The sequence below is a fragment of the Danio rerio genome, chromosome 15 (assembly GCF_052040795.2).
Source record: "Danio rerio strain M-AB ecotype USA chromosome 15, GRCz13ab, whole genome shotgun sequence".
In the NCBI taxonomy this organism is placed as follows: Eukaryota; Metazoa; Chordata; class Actinopteri; order Cypriniformes; family Danionidae; genus Danio; species Danio rerio.
In genome coordinates, this window is record NC_141035.1 from 770,557 (window position 1) to 793,929 (window position 23,373).

At 37.0% G+C, this 23,373-nt stretch overlaps 2 protein-coding genes and 1 pseudogene across 4 annotated transcripts; all 3 read left to right on the top strand.

The window, feature by feature from the left end:
- The first annotated feature begins 241 nt into the window (after nt 1-241).
- LOC137487708 (uncharacterized) lies at nt 242-6,797 on the top strand. 2 transcript variants are annotated; one of them, XM_087283666.1, is made up of 3 exons: nt 242-690; nt 1,183-1,350; nt 5,494-6,797. In XM_087283666.1, the coding sequence occupies exons 2-3, from the start codon at nt 1,233-1,235 to the stop codon at nt 6,279-6,281; spliced, it is 906 nt and encodes a 301-aa protein (XP_087139792.1). In that variant the 5' UTR covers nt 242-690; nt 1,183-1,232; the 3' UTR covers nt 6,282-6,797. The 2 variants fall into 2 exon arrangements, with proteins under 2 accessions (XP_087139792.1, XP_087139791.1); XM_087283665.1 differs by having other exon boundaries at nt 242-286.
- A 1,464-nt stretch (nt 6,798-8,261) lies between these two features.
- On the top strand, nt 8,262-14,157 carry zgc:113294. The gene is given in 3 exon segments (NM_001013549.1): nt 8,262-8,330; nt 9,809-9,964; nt 13,101-14,157. Coding segments are annotated over 2 exon segments (999 nt in total). The 5' UTR covers nt 8,262-8,330; nt 9,809-9,849; the 3' UTR covers nt 13,985-14,157.
- Nucleotides 14,158-15,285: 1,128 nt separating this feature from the next.
- Nucleotides 15,286-18,801, top strand: wu:fc20e06 (annotated as a pseudogene). The gene is given in 3 exon segments (NR_023333.1): nt 15,286-15,330; nt 15,904-16,159; nt 18,522-18,801. The product of NR_023333.1 is annotated as a wu:fc20e06 (transcript).
- Nucleotides 18,802-23,373: the final 4,572 nt, after the last annotated feature.

The following is a 23,373-nucleotide window of genomic DNA, read 5'->3' on the forward strand; positions in this document are numbered from 1 at the left end:
CATGCAAACTTCACACAGAAACACAAACTGACCCAGCCGAGGACTCAAACCAGCGACCTTCTTGCTGTGAGGCGACAACACTACCCACTGTGCCACCCATTTACACATATAGTAATTATAATTAAAAGCATTAATTTAAATATATTTTAAGCCAAACACCATAGTATTGTTGTTGTACCTGTTTTATGGAGGAATATCTGAGAAACGGGACTTTTATTTTGATTCTAGTGCGTGACGTCATAAAACGGCGCCACACTTCTGCATAGTTTGTTTCATCTGAAGAAAGGTTTGTGTTTATAATCATTTCAAGAAATGAAATTGATGTCGATTATCTATATACCCATATACAGACTTAAGAATATCCAGTGGATTATTATCATGCGTTATCCAACATGTGTAACGTTAGTCATTATTTTTAAGAGCAACATGAGAAACGCGCGATAAAGAGAATCCGCGTCTAGTTTTATGTTGTGAATCAGTTTATTATTAACTCTAATTCAGTTTATAGCGAGTAGAGATGCTAGTCAGCTGAATGTAATACTGCAAAATACGATTCACTCTTCTGAATCGCCACAGTTTGATACTGAAACCCGACTCCTGGACACACCGCACTCCCGATCGCGGGCACGCGCTTTAGTTGTTATCACGAGACTATTACCGATCACTTTTCCACAGTTAGCAGCAAGAATCGTAAGTTTTACATCTAAATAATTACTGAATTAACTTTTATTATCTCTTTCTTCCCATGTATCCTGCATTTCGTTCTCATTACTACAACAAATCACGTTTTTAAACGAGGAGTAGTTTCCCTAACACTGTTTACTGTTGTCAACATCGACACAATATTTATTGTTCAATCAGGATTTATTATTAGACATGTTTATTATTATTATTATTGCATTCATACGAGATTGTACAAGCCTGCAGGGTGTGTTTTCAGCAAAGCATTTAACCATAATCTTTTAAATATAATAACTAACTAAACAAAATTTAAGTCATAAATATGATGCATCTGTATAATCTGTGTGTATTAACGGCTTTTTAATGCTAGTTTTATTGATTTGATTGATAATGGCCGTGAGCTATCACCCTGACTCCCTCACTAGTGCACTGACTACTGAACTAGAGAGCTGATGGAGACTGGATTTGTGTCTTTCTGTTCATTATTCTGATCTTCAACAGGACAAACACAGAAGATCTGCTGAAGCGACTGAGCTCAGACTGTTATAAAGATGGCATTTATTAAAGAGGAGAGTGAAGACATCAAGATTGAAGAAACATTCACAGTCAAACATGAAGAGACTGAAGAAGCTTTCAGAGTCAAACATGAAGATCCTGAGGAACAAACAGGTTGGTTTTCATCCTCAAACCTCAACATTTGATCCTCATTCAGATCTGCAGCTCTACACTGATCAATATTTCTCAAGTGTCCTCATTAAAGTGCTTTAGCTGACACACTGATTCAGCATATTCAACAACCGACAGTCTTTTGCTGCATCCTAATTTGCATACTATCCCACCTAAATAGTATTTGAAAATAGAATTAGTGTTTCTCAAGCCATCTTGAATAGAGTATGCTAAAGGTTCCCAGATGGTGTATTTCTGCTAGAAATTTAAAGTGTAAAACCCTTTATACTCTAACCCAGTGATGGCCGAACTCGGTCCTCAAAGAGGCCGGTGTCCTGCTGAGTTTCACTCCACAATAATCAAACAGACCTGAACATGCTAGTCGGCAGTGTTGGGGGTAACCCATTACTAGTAACATGAGTTACGTAATAATCAGGGCTTGACATGAACTTTTTTTTTCACCAGCCACTTTGGTTAGTAGATTTCCAACATTGCCTGCCACTCGTCATTTTCACTAGCTACAATTTTGTTGTTGGGAAAATATATTTTATATGCACAAATATGACTTTGACATGCTAAAATGACTTGATTTAGATGTTGTATGTCCACATGCCTCCTCATTCATTTCAATTTTTGTGTGTGTTGTGTATGCCCAGGTAAAAAAAAGTGCACTAAAATGCACTTGAAGTATACTTAGTACACTTTTCAGTAATGTACTAAAAGTGCTCTATTTTCGCACGCTAATTTTGTACTTAATGTACTAAAAGATAGTATTAAGTATATGTTAAGATAAACTTAATACCATCTAAGTGCACGCAACTGTGCTATTTTGAGACACTCTGAAACTGATCTAAAATGTGCTTTTAACATACTATATCTGTATTTTTAAAAATGTATTTAGTTACAACTAGAAATATACTTGAACCCTAATTTTAAACATTTAAATATATTTATGACTAATTTAAAGTATAATAGTAATATATTAAAATATTCAAATTGTAAAAAAAAAAAAAAAAAAAAGTGTGCTAAATACTGTATTAAAAGTATTTTGGGAAAACTTACTTCTATTACAATACATTACTAATAGATTTTTAATAAAGTCAATTTAATGTAAACTAAAAAGTGTTAGTGATAATATTGCATTCACATTAAGTGTACTTAAGTACAACTTTTGGGAAAATGTACTTCTACTACAATACATTACTAATAGATTTTTTATATATTAACTTATTTTAAACTTAGGATTAGTATGTAAACAGTGTACTATAAATCAACTTATGTTTAAAGCATTTAAAGCACACTTTTGAAAAACACACTAATAAAACTCTTCTGAATGTTTTTTTCTGAAGTGTACTTTATTGTAGTACACTAAAAATGTATTTAAGTATTACTGGTATTTGGTATACTTTTGTCAAGTGTACTAAAGTCCTACTGAAATATAAACATACTTTTAATTAGTATATTTATAGTGTAAAACCATCAAACTTTTATTTAACACGAACAAAAATAACAATGTACTAAAAATGTATTTGCGGGTATTTAAGTGTATTTTAGTTGCATTTAATTTTTTTTTTCACAAATGTGTCGCATTGCAATTAGTGTTTATTTCACATGACTTTTCAGGGCTCAAACTTAAGGATTTACCAAATTTATCTCTGACCACATCTAAAATAAATAATTACTTCTTAGCCATGTGTCAAAACAAGTAAAATATAGAAATATAGCGCTATAAATGCTCATTTTATTAAACAAAACCTTTCTTAAAATAAAAAGAGACATTAAAAAAGAGCTATTGTCATGCATTTAAAATATTACATATACAAAAGAGTATATATATATATATATATATATATATATATATATATATATATATATATATATATATATATATATATATATGTGTGTATATATATATATATATATATACATATAATTAGTTTTTTAATCTTAAGCTCTTGAAAGCAGCAGGACTGTGGGTGCACGATCATTGTTTTTTATTCCAGTCTATTTCAAAGAAAATCGATCAAACCAGTTGAGTTTCCTCTAGGCACGGTTGCTTCGCGCAAGTAAACAGGAGTGCACACAGTTTTTAACAGTCGCACGCATCACAGCACCTTTGCACGTGAGTGATCATCCACTCATTCTGTATTCAGCTGCTTTCTTTTGCTCGCACGAACGATTATTTCTGAAAGTGTAAATAATATTGTAAATATACACAAATGTATATAGTTTGTGGCACAGAGTGACCGTTTGGGAGCCGCACGTGAAGTATGAACAAGCACTTAGCAATCAAAATGAAAGCGAAAGTGTGCACTTCATGTAAATGATCATATCGCATTTGAGAGTTATGATTATGACAAGCATTTGATATGTTTTTTCTTTCATAGCGAACAGAGTTATGCATGAAAATAAATGTTTACAGTGTCAGTATAACTACTCTAGCCTATATAATGTTGAATATAATCTGATAATGACAAATGTCTGATTTTACCAGTGAATCAAATTGTCTAAAAATGTTGTCAATGACAGATTGCAAGCATATATCTCAAACATAATAATTCAACATAAGAATTATTATAAGTATTATAAGTAGCTCTCTCAGCTATCGTACTAAGTTGTCTTAGAACTTCCGATTCAGTCGCCAATGGGAGAAATGACTAGGAATAATAAACGGCAGAAAACAGTCAAACTACTTGCTCTACAAACAAATGCTTGCATGACTATACAGACCAAGTAGAATAATATATCAAGAAAAATATCAAATTGCAACATCAAGCAGCGTAACGAGCAGTTTTTAATGTCTAAAAATGAATGGAAGTGAATGTGACCAGAAGTCTCAAGCCAAAAAGATTCAAATGGCAGCGCCCGCTCGTCGGCCGAGAATAAGGTCAATAAGCAGGTATGTTTCTGTGTGTCCACAGCGCCGTTGATGCAGGGCTGGACTGGGACAAAAAAATTAGTCCTGGCATTTTGAGCCAGATCGGTCCACTACATACAATCAAAATAATCCCTATCTGCGTGCACTTGAAGGTTTACCAACTCCTATTCTATAAAAGCACAAAAGCCTTGTATAGGAAATAATGAGAGTTGACTTGGCGTGTCACGATTTAAATTTTTAATAGAAATCGATCGAAATTTATGCTCAATTTCAATTATCGAATCAAAAAATAGAATCGTCGATGCTGCCACGCCCCCATGTCACGTCAGCTTGGCTTGCCAAGCGGGAAAAAAACAGGCTTGTTGAAGTGCTTGTTGAACTGCAGAAGCAGGAGACCCGTCGACAGAGCTTAAACCCTCTCCTCTTTCAATGAAGTCGCCGGTGTGGAAGCATTTTGGATTGCCAGTGAGTTATGTTGACAACGTTCGTGTTGTTGACAAAAAAACACAGTTTTGCAAGCTCTGCTATGTCGTATTACGTACGGTTCGTCCGATAGACAACACCGGCATTGCGATCCTCCGCCCGCCCCCGTTGCAAATCCGCTCGCGAAAAGTACACACTCAGGCCCTGTTTACACTGTCTTTGTTTTTAAATGGCATTTTAGAACGACAACGATTTGACATCCACAGTGGCGTGTGGCATTTCTGAGCAGCCCTCCTTCCTCTCTACCTCTGAAAATGCACATCACGTGACCACACAGACACAGACGCACACACAGCCATGCGCTCGAGACAGCAGGTCCAGGCAGTCAGAGGACTGCTTCAATCTTTCACTCACTTGTACTTAGTCATTTTAGCGAACACCTCAGATACTGTTGGCTGGTTCCTGTTGGTTGTGCGTCTTTTTTACCGACGCCATTATAACGACACAGATCACTGCCTATTCACGAGTCCCGCAGAAAAAGTGATTGACAGGTGGTAATTATGTGTGTATCTTGCCTTTATTCATTTACTGTATGATTTGTTTATGGGTAAAACAAAGACCATGCAGGTCAGGTAGTTTAAACGGTAGGCTACGAATAATTAATTGGTCATTAATTAATTAATTATTCATAATCGAAAATCAAATCGTGCCTTTAGAATCGAAAATGTAATCGAATCAAGGATTTGGAGGATCGTGACACCCTTAGAGTTGACTCATTAAAAACTTAAAAATATATATTTATTAATTAACAATTGTAACACTTATAGGGTTTGTTTTTCCCACAGAACACCTGATGCCACTCAAAGAGGAGGGTCAAGATCAGAATGAAAAGGAAGAGGGGGATCAGGATGAGGGATGTTTTGATTTCAGATCTGGAGAAGAATCAGAACAGACGGAAACTTCTTCCCAAGAAACAGCCCAGAAGACCAAATCTAACACCTGCCTTGAGTGTGGAAAGAGTTTCACTTGGAAGCAAAGCCTTAAAAAACATATGCAGTTTCACACTGGAGAAAATCTGTACACTTGTCAAGACTGTGGAAAGAGTTTCACTTGCAAACAAAACCTTACACACCATATGAGGGTTCACACTAGGGAAAAGCCTTACAATTGCCAACAGTGTGGAAAGAGTTTCGCTTGGAAACAAAACCTCACAGAGCATATGAACTTTCACTCAGGAAAAATGCCTTACAATTGCCAACAGTGCGAGAAGAGTTTCATCTGGAAGCAAAATCTTACAAAACATATGAAGTTTCACACTGGAGAAAATCTGTACACCTGCCAACAGTGTGGAAAGAGTTTCAGCGGGAATCAATACTTTGTAGAACACATGAGGATTCACACCGGAGAAAAGCCGTTCACCTGCCAGAACTGTGGAAAGAGTTTCATATGGAAAAAAAACCTGTCAGAACATATGAGGACTCACACTGGAACAAAGCCGTACACTTGCCAGCAGTGTGGACAAAGTTTCACTACTAAAACAAATCTTACAAGACACCTTAAAAGGAAAGTTCACACTAAAGAGAGAAGCATTGAACATGCCAACAGTGTGGACGCTGTGGAGCTTCAGAAATAGACTTTACCTTGATTCTCATGTGGTGGTTTATTCTGGTTAGAAGCCTCACACCTGTGGATTGTGGCAAGAACTTTAAATCTCTCAAGACACATGAACATTCACACTGGGAGTTTGTTTTCAATGTGGAAGACGATTCAGAACGTAAAACTTGATTATCTTTCAGGAGAGGATTCTAAGACAACCAAATCAGGAATCATTAGTGTGGAGTTTCATAGGCAGGAAGTAGGTCATGAGTAGGCCCACACGGAATCTGCGCGTGCATCATCGAGTCCATGTATTTACATGCGTAAATGTGTGCAAATTTATATTTATTCAGGTTTTAAATTCATTTCACTAATATTATTGTGATATATTAATAGTAATATTAAAATATTTATATGATTTATTTACAGAACAGTTTGTAAAGTCATATTTTACGACTTTTAGTAGAGATATTATGAGATACATGCCATGTTTACTAAATAAATAGATCTAATTGGATTTGCATTGTAAACATTAAATTCATTCATTCATTCATTTTCTTGTCGGCTTAGTCCCTTTATTAATCCGGGGTCACCACAGCGGAATGAACCGCCAACTTATTCAGCAAGTTTTTCATGCAGCGAATGCCCTTCTAACCGCAATCCATCTCTGGGAAACATCCACACACACTATGAACAATTTAGCCTACCCAATTCACCTGTACCGCATGTGTTTGGACTGTGGGGGAAACCGGAGCACCCGGAGGAAACACACGCGAATGCAGGGAGAACATGCAAACTCCACACAGAAACGCCAACTGAGCCGAGGATCGAACCAGCGACCTTCTTGCTGTGAGGCGACAGCACCACCTACTGCGCCACTGCCTCACCCTGTAAACATTATATAAAAGTTAAAAATGTATTTATTTTTTTATTTGATATATTCAGTTTTTTGTTATGATACTCCTAAAATTATTCCGCATACTTCCATACTATGCAGTACACTAAAATCAGTATGCAAGCCGAGTATTATGTCCGAATTCATAGAAATCGAAAATCAGTATGCGAGAAGTACCCGGATGACTTACTACTTCCGGCGAGATTTTTAAGTGCGCATCCTATGCATGCTGCGCTATCCCATGATGCCCCGTGACAGAATTCATGAATGGAACTAAAGCGATGCAACTGACGCAGTTAGGTCACGTGACCATGACAAAATGGCGGATGTAGTACGTACAAATTTCATTCATACTTTTCACATTAATGCTGTATGGAACGTACTTTTCTAACGACCGAGTTGTACGTTTAAATTCAAATGCAGTACCTACTGAGTAGTAGGCGGTTTCGGACGCAGCCCTGGTGTCTTCAGTCCCTAAACGACAATTTTAAGTGTTGTGAAAAGGAATGGCAACATTACAAAGTGGTAAACGCTTTACTCTTCCTACTCTTTTTTTGAAATGTGTTGCAAGAAACAAAATACGTGTTTATTAAAAATACAAAATTATGAGGAACATGTTGCTGCTGTATTGTCTGTAATGAAATACAAGTCAAAGTAAATTTAGAAATGATTACTTTTTTATATTTGTGTTTTTCATATTGGTCAATTTTTTTCTGATTTGGGCTGTAGTTGGTCTTAAGAACTGCTTTGCTTTACCACAAACTAGAGAGCCACCATTTTATATAATAAAAAGTTAAGATGATAACCAGAGCAAAATAAAAGGCATTCATGCTATTACTGTATTTTGTGTTGTTCCTATCAACAAAATAAATCAGTTTTCACTTTAAAAGCACAGCAAGCGGAGCACTGTAGGTATAAAAAGGGTAACATAATTAAATGTGATTTAGCATTTGAGCAGACATTTATCCATTTTCTCTGTAGAGGGAATAAGTTCAGCCTCCTGGTTGAAATAGTTTCTGAACACAAGTATATTTTAAATCGAAAGCGTATTATTACTGCTGTTTAACCACATATTAATGGATGCATATCTCTGCTATTTTAATATGTGAACGGGACTTTTATTTTGGTATACTTATATGACGTCATAAGGTTGCGGCGCGGACCCACATCTTGTTTTTCAGTCGGAGAAAGGTTTGTATTTTAATCATGTTAAGTGTTAGAATTGATCCAGATTGCTGTTATATGTGTAGACTTTAAGATAATGCGAATTGATTATTCTGTGTGATATTATAATACCCTGATTATAATACATTATAATCAACCTTATTTTAATAAGTAAATTGCCTCTACACATGAAAAACAAAATAAGCTGCGTCTCATTTAATATTGTGGATCAGTTTATTAACATTTATTCAGTTTCTAGCAAGCAATGATCTGAAACAACCATCTAAATCTGCAGAACATGATTCACTTAGCAGTGTTTTGAATCACCACAGCTTAATACTGAAATCCAGCTTCTGGATAAATCATGAATAAATCATGAGTACTTTTTTATGGACCACCTTACTGAGATTTTAATAGTGTTTATATTGCATTTATGGTATCTATATGGGATCTTGTTTATATTTATATACAATAATGTGATCAAACCACCATTCCAAGAGAATAATATGAATAATAGTGACTGCATGTAAACAGGATTAAGAGGTTTGCCCCTGACATGTAAACATTATATTGCGATTAAGACATTGCTTTGATTATTGGACATAATCACATCATTTGTGCACATCTAAATGTGTTCATTTGTTTGTCATGAGTCTTTATCAATTCCATTTTCCCACTGTCAGCACAAAAATCTTGCATTTTACACATAAATGGGTACTGAATTAACTTTCAATATTTTTCTTACATTGCTGCATTTTGTTCTTATTTCAATTGATATTTACATCACTATTTGTTTATTACATAAGGAGGAATAGTCTTCACCACAAAACATTTACTATTATCATCACCAGGGCTGTGTGATTTGGGAAAAAAATATCTAATTGCAATTTATTATTATTTTTTGACCTATTGTGATTTCAATTTGATTTGCGGTTTAATTTTGTATGTAAGCTTCAGCTCAATATTTATCGTAGCTTCTTATAAATAAAATTATTAATTTATTATACATTTATTATTAATTAATACATTTCTTATTAATAAAATGACCTTACCTCTCTGTTAACAAGTTGAACTCAAATAATTGAGATAGTGTAGCTTATTATACAAACAAAAAATAATAATTAAAATACAGAACACTCAGCAGATTAATAAGGCTGATAAGAGCCTTCTGTAGTTTATACTGTCTAAAACGTAATCATCACAGATGCTACACAAAATATCATGATGTTAAACGTACAGCTGTACTCCACAGTAGCTAAAATACTGTGCGAGACGGAAGTGTATATTGCTTATCCTGCATTAAGATGAGTTTTATTAAAGGCACCGTGTCTTTAGCGAGGTTGAGCATTATGACATTAGTTATCTGCTGAGCAGGGCTGCACCAGCTGTTCATAAGTTCCTTCTTAAAATGGAAGGTTTAAAAGCATTTAAATACACAATAATTGTTGTGTTTGTATAATTTGCCATGGTGGATGTAAAACACTGTTAACTTTGTTCTTATACAGGGTAAAACTGCTGAAGCGACTGAGCTCAGACTGTTATAAACATGGAGTTTATTAAAGAGGAGAGTGAAGACATCAAGATTGAAGAAACATTCACAGTCAAACATGAAGAGATTGAAGAATTCATAATCAAATATGAAGATCCTGAGGAACAAACAGGTTGGTTTTCATCCTCAAAGCTCAACATTTGATCCTCATTCAGATCTGCAGCTCTACACTGATCATTATTTCTCCAGTGTCCTCATTAAAGTGCTTTTATTTGACAAAATCACCAACTTTTTTGATTAAACATTAAGTGACTATTCTACTTTTAAATTAGATTGACTGATAAGAGTAAGTGTCAGGACACAACAAGCCACTGGTCAGCATTGGTCCAGCGAGTCTGTTTGGTTTGTTCCACACGTACAACTGAGGGCTAATTGGCAATGATTGCATAACAGCTGGCATGAATCCCACAACTGAAGCCACATTCACTCTTCATCTCAGACAGGAGAGAAGTTATGCCTCGTTCCCACTAGTAGCGGTTTTGTAGCTGCCTGTCGCTCAGGTGGCGATTGAAGTCGCTAGTGGGCATAAAATGCTTAATTACAAAAATGATTACGAAAAACTGTGTTCTCCATCACTGCGAATATTAAATTTGCAAACATACAGCAGGACACCGGCCTTCCAGGAGTGAATTTTGTCACCCCAGTCTTACACCAGGGGTGACCAACCCTGTTCCTAGGGATGGCTGTCGTGAAACTGACGTTTCGATATCCCGAAGCGCAAGTGTTTTGAAACACTGCACTGAAGCATGATCCGAAACACCCAAGTCACGTGACTAAAGTGATTCAAAGCATCGATCAGTTAAGAAGCATTTCGAGACCTGGCGAATCTGGATGTAACTACCGGGGTCAGATTAAATATTCGTCTCTTATGACCTTGTGGACTGTGCGTGTGCATGCTGTTACTATGCTTCCACTGAATTTTTGGGTTCAAATCCCGACTTGTACAAATACTCCTAATTCATGGTTTTATGTATTTTAATCATGTTTCTGTTTCATGGTGTAGCCTAAATAGATTACAGCTGCGGATACGCCATCAATACAGCATCATTTTTGTAACACTAAAACAATAAGTAATATTTTACAGTACTGTGATGGTTGGGTTTAGGCTTTGGGTAGACGTTAATGAAATACAATAAATGTGAAATTTAATGAGTAATATAAATAATTCTTGATACATTCTGGCCACAACTGTGTCTGATCTAGCAACAACCCTGTTTTAATACCAAAACAAGACATATTTATTCACAAAGTGTTTATTCGGATGTCAGACCAATGTTGAAACAAAACGATACAAGAGCAAAGCATTACCAACTGGTATTAAAGCATTTCAAAATAGCTGTATCAGCCTGGATTCGAACCCACTATACGCACATGGAATTCAGAAACCTTAACTGCTCCACTAAATCTCTTGAATATAAATTTCAACAAAGAGGGGTTTAATACCTCAATGTGCTAAATTGTTCTTGCTGAAGCTGTATCAGTGCAATACATAAAACATTACCACTAGGTGTCACCGCAGAGTGGGGTTTCGAAACGTTTCGAAGCTTCGACTCATTTGCTTCGATTGTTTCAGTGTTTCCTGAAGCCTCGCTTTGCCCACCACTACCTGTTCCTGGAGAACTACATTCCTGCAGAGTTCAACTCCAACCCTGATCAAACACACCTGAACTAATTAATTAGGACCTGAACAGCACTTGATAATTACAGGCAGGTGCGTTTGATATGGGTTGCAACTGAAATTTGCAGGAAGGAGGATCTCCAGGAACGGTGTTGAGCACCCCTGCCCTACACCATACTAATGAAATATTGGGGTCTAAAACCAGGCATTTCAGTTTTATTGTCCTACTCCTTTGTGTGTGTCAGAAAAAAGTTGGGACAGTATGGAAAACGCAAATAAAAAAGTAGTGATTCATAAATTTACTATGACTTTTAATGTGTTCCTAATTTTTATTAACGTTTAAAAAAATTAAAAAACACATAGGCAGGGCGACCGTTGGGTGTGTTCCAACTAATTGGGGGATTACACTCTCAGCCTCCCCGGAAAAGTCTATTTCTGTCATTCTGTTGGGGGGGGGGGGGTGCTCTGGGAATATGGGGTGTAAGAGGCTGTTCGTTAAGGGCTGTCTCGTCCCTGTATGAACAGACCAGGAGCTTGGCTCACCTTGCCAGGAATAAGTCAGACTTGTTTTCAGTGCATGTTGGACTCCGGCAGGGTGGTACTTTGTTACCGATTCTGTGCAGCTTTGCGTTCTGGTTCAGGGACCACAGGATTTCATCTATGTTATTTGCAAGAGGATGTTGTTCTGTTGGCTTCATTGGACATTTAACATGCACTGGGTGGTTTGCTGTCAAGTGTGATGCAACTCGGATGAGAATCAGCACCTTCAAGTCAAAGGCCGTGAGGATTCTCCGGAACAGGTGGCTTGCCGTCTCCAGGTTGGAGGAAAGTTTTTTGGGTTTTATTTACAAGTGGAAACAAAGGGAAGGATGGAACAGGAGATTGACCGGTGGATCGATGCAGCGGCAACAGTATTGTGGTCAATGTACTGGTCCGTTTTGGTAAAGAAGGAGGTGATTTAGTAGTCAATTTACTTTACTACTATCACCTATGGTCATGAGATTTGGATCATGACTGAAAGGACAAGATCTCAGATACAAGCGGACAAAATTAGTTTCGTTCGCAGGGTGGCAGGGCGTACTCTTATAGATGAGTTAGGAGCTCTGTCACCCTGGAGTAGAGCCCTGCTCCTCCACATCAAGAGAGGCCAGCTGATGTGGCTCGGGCATCTGTTTTGGATGCCTGCTTGGACACTTACCTAGGAAGGTGTTTCAGGCATGTCTCACCAGGAGGAGGCCTCTGGCAAGACCCAGGACACGTTGGAGGGACTATGTCTCTTGACTGGCCTGGGAATGCCTCTGGCTCTGGAGGAGCTGAATGAAGTGTCTGGAGAGAGGGAAGTATGGGGTTCTCTTCTGAATCTGCTGCCCCCACGTCCCGGCCCCGGAAAAGTGGACGAAAATGAATGAAGAAATGAATATTTTCTCACATATTTGTTGGCAAACTGGCGATCCTCGGGCTATCTTCACTCCTTAAAGGACTAGACCTTTCTTGGATTCTGCTTTTATACCATATCATACTTACAATTACCTGTTGACATCACCTAACTCAAATCCCATCATTATTTAACTCATTTACCTAATGATGAAATTACCTGATTCTATATTTATTTGTCTTTTATTCTCTACAGAAGACCTGATACCACCTAAAGAGGAGGGTCAAGATCAGAATGAAATGGAAGAGAATGATCAGTTTGAGGAATATTGTGCCTTCACACCTGAAGAAGATTCAGAACAGACAAATGCCTCTTCAGAAGAAACAGCCCGGAAGGCCAAATCTAATACCTGCCATCAGTGTGGAAGGAGTTTCACCCGTAAACAGTACCTAATAGAACACATGACAATTCACAATGGAGAAAAGCCTTACACTTGCCAACAGTGTGGAAAGAGTTTCACTTGGAAACAAAACCTGAAAATCCATATGAGGACTCACACTGACGAGAAGCCTTACACTTGCCACCAGTGTGGAAAGAGTTTCGCTCGAAATCAAAACCTTTCAAAACACATGGGTGTTCACACCGGAGAAAAGCCTTACACGTGTGAGTGCTGTGGAAAGTGTTTTACTCGGCAACAAAACCTTACAGGACACATGAGGGTTCACACCGGAGAAAAGCCTTACACTTGCCAACACTGTGGACAGAATTTCACTTGGAAACAAAACCTTACAGGACACATGAGTATTCACACCGGAGGCAAGGCTCACGCCTGCAATCAGTGTGGAAAAAGTTTCACTCGGAAACAAAACCTTGTCGACCATATGAAGATTCACACTGAAGGAAAGGCTCACACCTGCCATCAGTGTGGAAAGAGTTTCACTCGGAAACAGATCCTTACAGAACACATGAGGACTCACACTGGAGAAAAGCCTTACACTTGCCAACAGTGTGGGAAGAGTTTCGCTACTAAAGCATACCTTAAAAGACACAAGAGAGTTCACACTGGAGAGACAAACCTTACACCTGCCAACAGTGTGGACAGAGTTTCAGATATAAACATTATTTTGATTCCCATGTGAAGATTCATAGTAGATAAAGCTTCACGCCTGTAGACTGTGTGGTAAGAGCGTTACATGCATGAAATGTCACACATGGAGATTGTCATACTCATTTACTCTAAAACTATGTATAAGTGTGTATGTTTTACATAGGTCGCTGTGTTAGAGTAGCTTAATAAACCTGTGTTATTTTTAAGATTAGTGTTTGTGTGGTTATGTGTTTACTAATTTACTGTCTCGGCTGTTGCTATAGTTTTATATTCTTATTGCTGGACGTGTAATGGACCAGGGGTGCATTTTCGGAAACCAACGTTAGCTAACTAAGGTTTGTAATTTTATTATTATTATTATTATTTCATTTAATAATAATAATAAATATTGGGGTCAGTCCCATGTTTTGTGTTTTGATAATGGTGATGATTATTATTCCATTTTATAATATGAGTTATTATTGTTTCATTTATAATAATAATAACAATAATAAAAAATATTGGGGTCAGTCCTATGTTTTTTTTTTTTTTTTTTTGATGATATGTATATAGACTTTTTTCTACATAAAAAATGCCTGAAATATATTGACGCTTAACATTTTTTTCATTTCATTAAAATTAACCTTAACACTGTAGTGGAGTCACATACTGTAAAAATTAACCATAAACAAGAACCGTAAAGAAAACACTCATTTATCTGTGTCCTCTGTACCAGGAGTCAGGACCAATTGCTCTTATTAGCATTTTAAATACAATAATCATTATAAAGACATATTAAAGTATATGTTCTATAATAACTCATGTATTATTGTTTATATTATTTAAGCTCTTGCTTTTGAATAAATGTTTTTCTTTTTTATTAACAAGAACGAGCATGTACAGTTTTCTTCTACAACAAAATCACTTCACATTTCTTAACAAGAATGGAATAAATAGAAAAAAAAATAAAAAATAATAATAAAAAATAAATAAAAAAAACAGGCGAGGGTACTTTACTATCAAACTACATACAAATATATTACACACATTTTTTCCAATTTTAGTTATTAACAAGAGTTATTAAATGCACTTTTACTACAGGAAATGCACATATACAGACATTTATATGTAAAAATGGTAGAGGAGGAGCATATATTAACTGTTTTAATAACTTTTCTACTGTTAGACTTAGAAATCACTTTTATATACATTTGAATCTCTTTTTCTAGCACCATAAAGAGAGGTTTGCTTTTGTCAAACTTGGATTTATGTATGTGAAATGTACATAATTTTAAGATAAATATCTGCAATGTCAACATGTTAACGGGACTTTTATTTTGATCTGCACGTGTGACGTCATGAGGCTGTGCCGCGCTGCTGCTTTTCTTGTGATGAAAGGTTTGTACTTTTAATCCTTTTAGTTGTTAAGATGGATATATGTTGTTTAGAAATGTGTATATGCATTAAAATATAAGTAATACTAATCAATTCATTATTAAGTGTGATGTTATGTCGTATCCAACGTGTGTTAACTTTCGTTTAAGTGTAAAACAAAAGAGAAACGGAAGAGCTGCGTCTCATTATATGTTGTGAATCAGTTTATTATCAACAGTATTCAGTTTAGCAAGTGATGAAGCGCGTCAGCTGAGTCTAATGATGCTGAACACGATCTGAATCGCCACAGTTTAATACTGAAACCCGACTCCTGGACTCACCACACTCCCGATCGCGGGCACGCGCTTTATTTGTTTACCATGAGACTTTTATAAATCACTTTTCCACAGTTAGCGCCTGTAATTGGTCGTTTTACACTTGCAAATATACCAAATAAACGTCATTACTTCTTTCTTCCAATTGACCCTGCATTATATTATCATATATAACTAAATGATTCATGTGTATTATTTGATTTAATGACTATTTAATGCTAATGCTAGTTGTGATTAATTTGTTGATATTGTCTCCCTCTAGCTCCCTCACTAGTGCACTGACTACTGAACTAGAGAGCTGATGGAGACTGGATTTGTGTCTTTCTGTTCATTATTCTGATCTTGAACAGGACAAACACAGAAGATCTGCGGAAGCGACTGAGCTCAGACTGTTATAAAGATGGCGTTTATTAAAGAGGAGAGTGAAGACATCAAGATTGAAGAAACATTCACAGTCAAACATGAAGAGACTGAAGAAGCTTTCAGAGTCAAACATGAAGATCCTGAGCAACAAACAGGTTGGTTTTTCTATAAACGGGATCATAAAAGGAATATTCAAAAAGCACCTATTAATGATGTCCATGTAAGCATAGCCTGTTTTTATTAGTCGTCGGTTATTTTGATACATCAGCACATATAAATACAAACTTAGTCATACAGTGGGGAAGTAAAAAATAATAAAAGGGGGAAATATACAAACAAGTAAACATGCTAATACAGTCAGGCTAGGACCAAAAATGTATACCATAGAATAGAAAATCAGGAGAGATTATTGATGCGTTGCCAAAAAGGTGTCCATAGCTGCCGGAAGTCATCTGACTTTTAATATATATATCATAAGTGAGTTTCTCAAGTAGAAATAAAGCACATACTTGAGACAACCACATTTTAAAGGAAGGCACCTGAGGAGATGACCACAATAAAAGTTTACATTTCTTTGCCAGATAAACCAAAATTAAAAACAGATTTTCGGCGTGAGGGCCCAACACATTCTCTACTCCATCATACAACAAATGCAATTTTAGAGAAAAACTGAATTTTATCTGAAAGAGTCCGCGTAGAAAATGATGTATTTTCTTCCAAAACGAGATGACTTTAGCCCCTTTCACACAGTGATACCGGTAAATATCCGGAAAATTTCCGGAACGACTTTACCGGTATATTCAAAAAAGCGCTGTTCACACAGGCGAGGACGTTACGGAATTTTTCCAGAAAAGAGCATTTACACATCCATTCCAAAATGCCGGTAAATTCTGACATCATTAATCAGAAATGACCTCTAAACAGCTGCGCTTGTGTTTGTAAACATTTGACTGCATTACAAACTCTTCCGATGGATCAGTATTGAGTACAACTCTAATGAAAACATAGAAAAACACTTTCGCATGTCGAGATGTTCATGATATGTGTGTGTGCTGGCGCTATGGGCGCTCATGGGCACACGCAAAGCTTGAAGGTAAACAAACAACGGATTATCATAAACATTTTATCGATAATTATTTACACAGTTAGCATTAAGAAGGAACATAGAAACATTATCTGACTAACATCTAGCAGCTAAATGTGTCTGGAAAAATATTCAAAGGCTTTTATTCTCATAAACCGCGCCCACGTGAATGCGTCTGACTGTTGTGATTGGCTAAAGCAGACGTCTCACGTCAGCCCGTTCTAGACGTGGACGCGCTTATTACGGCAATCTTCCTTCTGCATTCACACAGCGCAGCATTCCGGCAAATTACCGGTAATGTTACAACTTCTCTTTCCGGAAAAAAGCCAGAACGAATTTACCGGTATTTTCAAAAAGGGCCTGTTCACACATACAGACCTTTCCGGAAAATTGCCGGTAATTTTCCGGAAAGGTCTGTATGTGTGAAAGGGGCTTTTGTCACAATACCAGAAACAGTGAAGGAATGTCTTTACCTTTTTTTTGCAGTTAAAACAAAGATCAGAGGAGTTTCTATAAATCTTTTACAGACGCAAGGGTGTAAGATAAACTCTGTTAATGAATCTATAATTGAGCTCATGAACACCCAATGAAGTACATTTAGAATACAAGTTGTTACATATTTCAGACCAATCTGTATCTTCAATTTCGTGACCTAAGGGCGTACTCACACTATGCCATCCGTACCGTGCCCAGGTCGTTTCCCGGATCGTTTGAGAAGCGAGTGCGCTGAATCGGGCTCAAGCACGGTTCCCTAGGCCGGCCCTGGCCCGGTTGGAAGAGGTGTGCCTGAGCGCGGTTCACTTGGGCTTTGGTACGCTTGTGTGTGAGTGCAAAACACGCCAAAGCCCAAAACTGAAAGCGAGACGTGACTTTAAGGGACTGTTTCATATGGATTTATTAATCATTCTTACTGTTCAGTGAACGCAAACTGCCGTAGTTTATTAAAGACGCAAACCCCTCACTGCACCACAGCTGCACCTTCAGCAGACCTCCTCATTCCTGCAGCACGAGAGCTTTATGATTGTTTATAAGCAGCAAAAGTGGCGGATCTGTTCGGCGAAATATCTGACTGCGTGTCACCGCATCCCTAAGGACTGCTTGGCGAAATATTTGACGGCATATCAAACGACTGAAACGATATAACTAGAGAAATCTCCACGGTGCTGCTGAGTGAGAGAGCGCTTCTCACTGAACAGCGCAGCAGTAAGCGTGCCGAAGCCCGTTTGTGGTGTGAGCGCGGGCCGTCGTGGGAGACGGAAGGGGGGACGAGTGTGCTTTGGCCCGGTTCGAGGCAACTGTACCTAGTGTGAGTACGGCCTAAATCTTTTTCCCACACACACTTCAAAAAACATAGTCATTTTTAATATTTTGTGATGTGGTATGTTGGAATTGTAACACTGCTGGCGTTGTGTTTTTTCTTTTCATCTCCACAGAAGACGCGATGCCACTCAAAGTGGGAGAATGCCGTGAATTCAGTCCTGGAGACAAATCAGAACAGACAAAAACCTCACACAAAACAGCCTGGAATAGCATATTTAACACCTGCCATCAGTGTGGAAAGACTTTCAATCGGAAGCAGTACTTTATAGAACACATGACGCTTCACACTGGAGAAAAGCCTTACACCTGCCAACAGTGTGGAAAGAGCTTCACCTGGAAACAAAACCACACAATCCATATGAGGATTCACAGTGGAGAGAAGCCTCACACCTGCCAACAGTGTGGAAAGAGTTTCTCTCGCAAACAGTGCCTCACAAAACACATGGGTGTTCACACTGGGGACAAGCCGTACTCCTGCCAACAGTGTGGAAGGAGTTTCTCTCTGAAACAAAACCTTACAGGACACATGGCTATTCACACTGGAGAAAAGCCTCACGCGTGCCAAGAGTGTGGAAAGAGTTTCACCGCTAAAGCCAGCCTTAAAAGACATGAGATCGTTCACACCGGAGAAAAGCCTTACATCTGCCAACACTGTGCACAGAGTTTCAGATATAAACAATCCCTTGACTCCCACATGCTCCTTCATACTGAATAAAGACTCACACCTGTGGATCGCATGGCAAATGCTTTACACGCATGAAATGTCTCAAGTCACACAGAGAGAAGCTCTATATGTATTTGAAAGACTTTCCGACTAACAAGTAAAACTTCATTTAACCACTTAAACTCTGCGTGCCCGGTACCGGGGACAAAATGACATCATCAGGAGAATAACTATAGATTTAAGAGGTCTGTCTGCATCAATAACACCATATGACCTACTGGGTGAAAGCTTAGAATGTCTATTTTCAACTGATGCACATCCCTTTGATATTTGTTGTACTGTAACGAAGTTATTTACACTTAATTTACACTCGATGTATAATATATCAACCCCCCGATTATGTACATTGTTCAGTATGCATATTTTTCACACCGCTAATATTAGACACACATTGGCAAGTAATACATCAAATTAAAGCTCTCATTCCCAATAATAAGGATCCATCATTATTTTTATTGATTTACAATCTCATATCCAACAGTCTTCGAATGAATCATAAAGTATAAACTTGTTTTTTGTAAACATTCAAGGGAATTTATTGATTATTTCCTCCGTGAGCTGCCAGAGATAGCACAGATAGCCAAACAAGCTACATCATCTTTTACCTTAGGTTTTCCTCTGCAAAATGAGTCCATTTTCAGCGTTTTCTGGGGATGTGTTTATCAGTAAACCCCTGCTGTGTCTTGTAAGTGCCAAACGCAACAAATTAGGGTCATGATATTCCAAAATTCTGGAAAATATGATAGCTTCAACCTATCCAGATGAGTTACATATCACTGGAAAGGTGAGATTCTCGGCTTTACGCTGATGTATCTCGAGCCTTGATCAGCCAATCAGTGACTGAGATATTGCATGACGAACAGAAAGAGGGGTGTCGCATAAAAGTCACACAGCAGACGCAAAAAAGTTGTGATTTCCCACCCTTCGGTTGAACTAACATAATTATTGCATACTACATGATAAAAACAAAATTCTTTTTTCTAGTGTCTCCTGACAAATGCTGGTAACAATCAAAACAATCTGCAGTTTGATGGAGCATACAGAGCCTGAGTTATACACTTTCTAAATCAGGCTTTACAACAAAAAAATAAATAAAAGCGGATTGTGTTGAGGTGGTTCATCATAGGACAGACAACATATATAATAATATTTATCACTTTCAGCAGTTCTTTTTGTAATTTCAAAGGGTTTTCTGTAAAATGACATTGAGATATTGCATTTATTTTACTGTATGAGGGTATGGGGAGACTTCAAAAATAGGTAGGCGGAAATAAAAAAAAGCATTTTTCCTTCTTGCAGTTGGAATAGAATTATTCTTACATAATGTATTATAAAGAAAAAAATAATTTTTCCTGTGTTTGCTGACACCTGCTGGAAAGAAATAAAGTTGTTTCCAAGGTGCTGGAACACACAAGGCCTGAGATACACATTTCCAAACTTCAGTTTATTAAAAAAAAAAAAAAAAGCGCCTTTTTTGCGTGTTTATTATAACACAGACAATATATACAACAATTGTTTTCAATTTCAACTGTATTTTATAAAATTTCAAAGGGTTTCCTTTCAAATGATACTAAACTTTTGTATTTACACCTCTGCATGTGTGTATGGGAAGCTTTTTAAATTGGAAGGCCAAATTCTGGCAGAATTACCCCAAATACCCCCAGAGCTTAACTGGTTAAGACTCGAGCAAACAGTTCGCGCCGCATTTGATTTGAGTTGAAAATGAAACACTCTGAATAGATTTTGTCTGAAACAGGTACGACTGTACAGACATCTGTATGTTCCCTGATCAAAGAGATAACCTGATGATCAATAATTCTTGGCTGTAAATTGCAACAGCCGTGGGAAAGGAGGAAAGTTTTTGTTAAAATGTTTGGAAATCCTGAGGGATACGTTTGTAAAATTGGCCATGACAAAAGTGGAGAGCCGTGTGGTTTAACTACACAATTACAGAATGTTTTTCCACCATTTGTCCACTGATATTTATAGTACAATGTTGGAATTTACAACAATGAATTAATTACAAAACTAAGGGCACACTCACACTATGTTATCCGCAACGTGGCCAGGCAAGTTTCCTGCATCGTTTGAGAAGTGTGAGTGCTCTGAGTTGGGCTCAGGCATAGTCGAGGTAGACAGGAGGGGGGACAAGCGTGCTTCAGCCAGGCTCAAGACAACTGTACATAGTGTGAGTACGCAATTAAATTAAGGAACAAATAATTTCTTTGATAACTGGAAAGGAATATTTGAACCTGTCGGTTTAACTTTACAATATACTGATGCCCTGTTTCTCTAGGCCAGTGGTTCTCAAATCGTGGTACATGTACCACTAGGGGTACGCAGGCTTCCTTCTAGCGGTACGTGTAGGAATCACAGAATAATTAAAGTAAAAAACGAACACACTTTTAACGCATACAATAACACAGATGTGGTCAGTATATTGAGTTTAATAGGCTTAACCTTTTATTTTCAATTTTTTAATGTTTGTTATACCTGAAGGCATAAATTATACCTTTAAATTATATATAACAACATTTTATATCATATTTTGTATGATCAGGTTCTAAAAAAAATGATTTCAATGTTTATTACATTGCACATGCGCAAGTGTATCCCCCACCGTCAATCATAGAGCAGTCCAGCAGTCAAATTAGGTAAAGATTTAGCTTTAAAAATGTAAAAGTTTATCATTTTTAGTTGTTAGTCCACAGCTAATAATGCTATTATTATTTATTTTTGCATTAAGACCAAAAGCAGAAAAGGATATTAAGTGATATAAGAATAAAACCAGCAAAATAAATCAATTAATAGTAAATTAAAGTACCAAAGGTACATTTTAGACCTTTCGGGCACAGAGGCCGGAATTGCTTAGGGTCACTAAATCTGCCCCTGGCCAGAAGCTTGTTTCAAGAAGCTGTCTGTGTCTACACTACTGCACAATTCACAGCAGATTAAAGGATTGGACATTGTATGTTAATGTGTTGTGAGCTTGTGTCTGGGAAAAGCTTTGATTCAGTGCAAATATATAATAATTGGGATGACTTATTGATAAAAAATATTTATATATAATAGAAATGTCAGATATTAAACTAACATTGCTTCATCATTCCATTTAAATTAACCTGAACACTGTAGTACAGTCACCTAATGTAAAAATGAAGCATAAAGAAGAAATGTAACAAAATCAAATTTGAGCAGACACACAATGATCTGTTTCTGTTTGAAGAGAGACTGAAATTTTGTAGTTATTGTACACTGCATAGAAATAAAGAAAGCACACATGCATTCATTTTAATACAAACATTTTTTAAAGAACATGTTAACTCAAAACCTCAACGATTTTTATTGTTTAAGTACTTGTTTCATAGATAAATGTGCGGTTTTAATATGTGAATGGGACTTTTATTTGACCTGCATGTGACGTCATAAGCCGGCGCTGCGCTCCTCATCGATAGTTTCGCCTGGAGAAAGGTTTGTACTTTAAATAATTCCTGTTAAAAGTATTAAAATGAATGATAATGATCGGATTGTTACATAGACTTCAAAATATCAGTCGTGCGAATTAATTCTTACTCGGTGTGATATTACATTGCCTCATTTATAGCCTCGACATGTATGAACAATATTTTTACTTCACACATAAGAAACAATAAACCAGCGTCTCATTTATGTTGTTAATCTGTTTATTATCAGCACTAAGTCAGTTTATAGCGAGTAGAGATGCGAGTCAACTGAATCAAATACTGCTGAACATGATTCACTCATGTGACTCTTCTGAATCTCCGCAGTTTAATACTGAAACAGACACACCACACTCCCGATCGCATCATACCTGAATAAACACCAGAAAGATCACACTGGATAAAAGCCTGGCAGCGTTGTATTGTGCGCCAAGAGCTTTACAAGAAAGAAATGTCTGAAGGCGTACAGAAGAGAAGCTGGTTTTTACTTTCAGGGAGTTTCTGACAAAAAGTAAAACTTTTTAAAAACTAACCAAAAACAAAAACCCAGCCCAAATCAAAATGTATTTTTGTTTTTGTGAGCAAAAGAACAAAGAAAAGTGGCCATTTTCTTTTTTTCGTTTAAAAACGGATATGGACTGGACAGAAGATTCCCTGATTAATCAGTTGATGCATATTTTTAATTAATTCATTAATGTTTATCATTTATTTTATTATTCATTTAGTGATTTGATTTCATTATTTTATATATTTCTCATTACTTGTTCTGCTTTTGGTGCT

What these genes read in the sequence shown, in the direction of transcription:
- LOC137487708 (XM_087283666.1), top strand. Translation starts at nt 1,233, where the DNA reads ATGGCATTTATTAAAGAGGAGAGTGAAGACATCAAGATTGAAGAAACA. An exon ending in AGATCCTGAGGAACAAACAG is followed by an intron (nt 1,351 to 5,493) that starts GTTGGTTTTCAT and finishes TTTTTCCCACAG; the next exon opens with AACACCTGATGCCACTCAAA.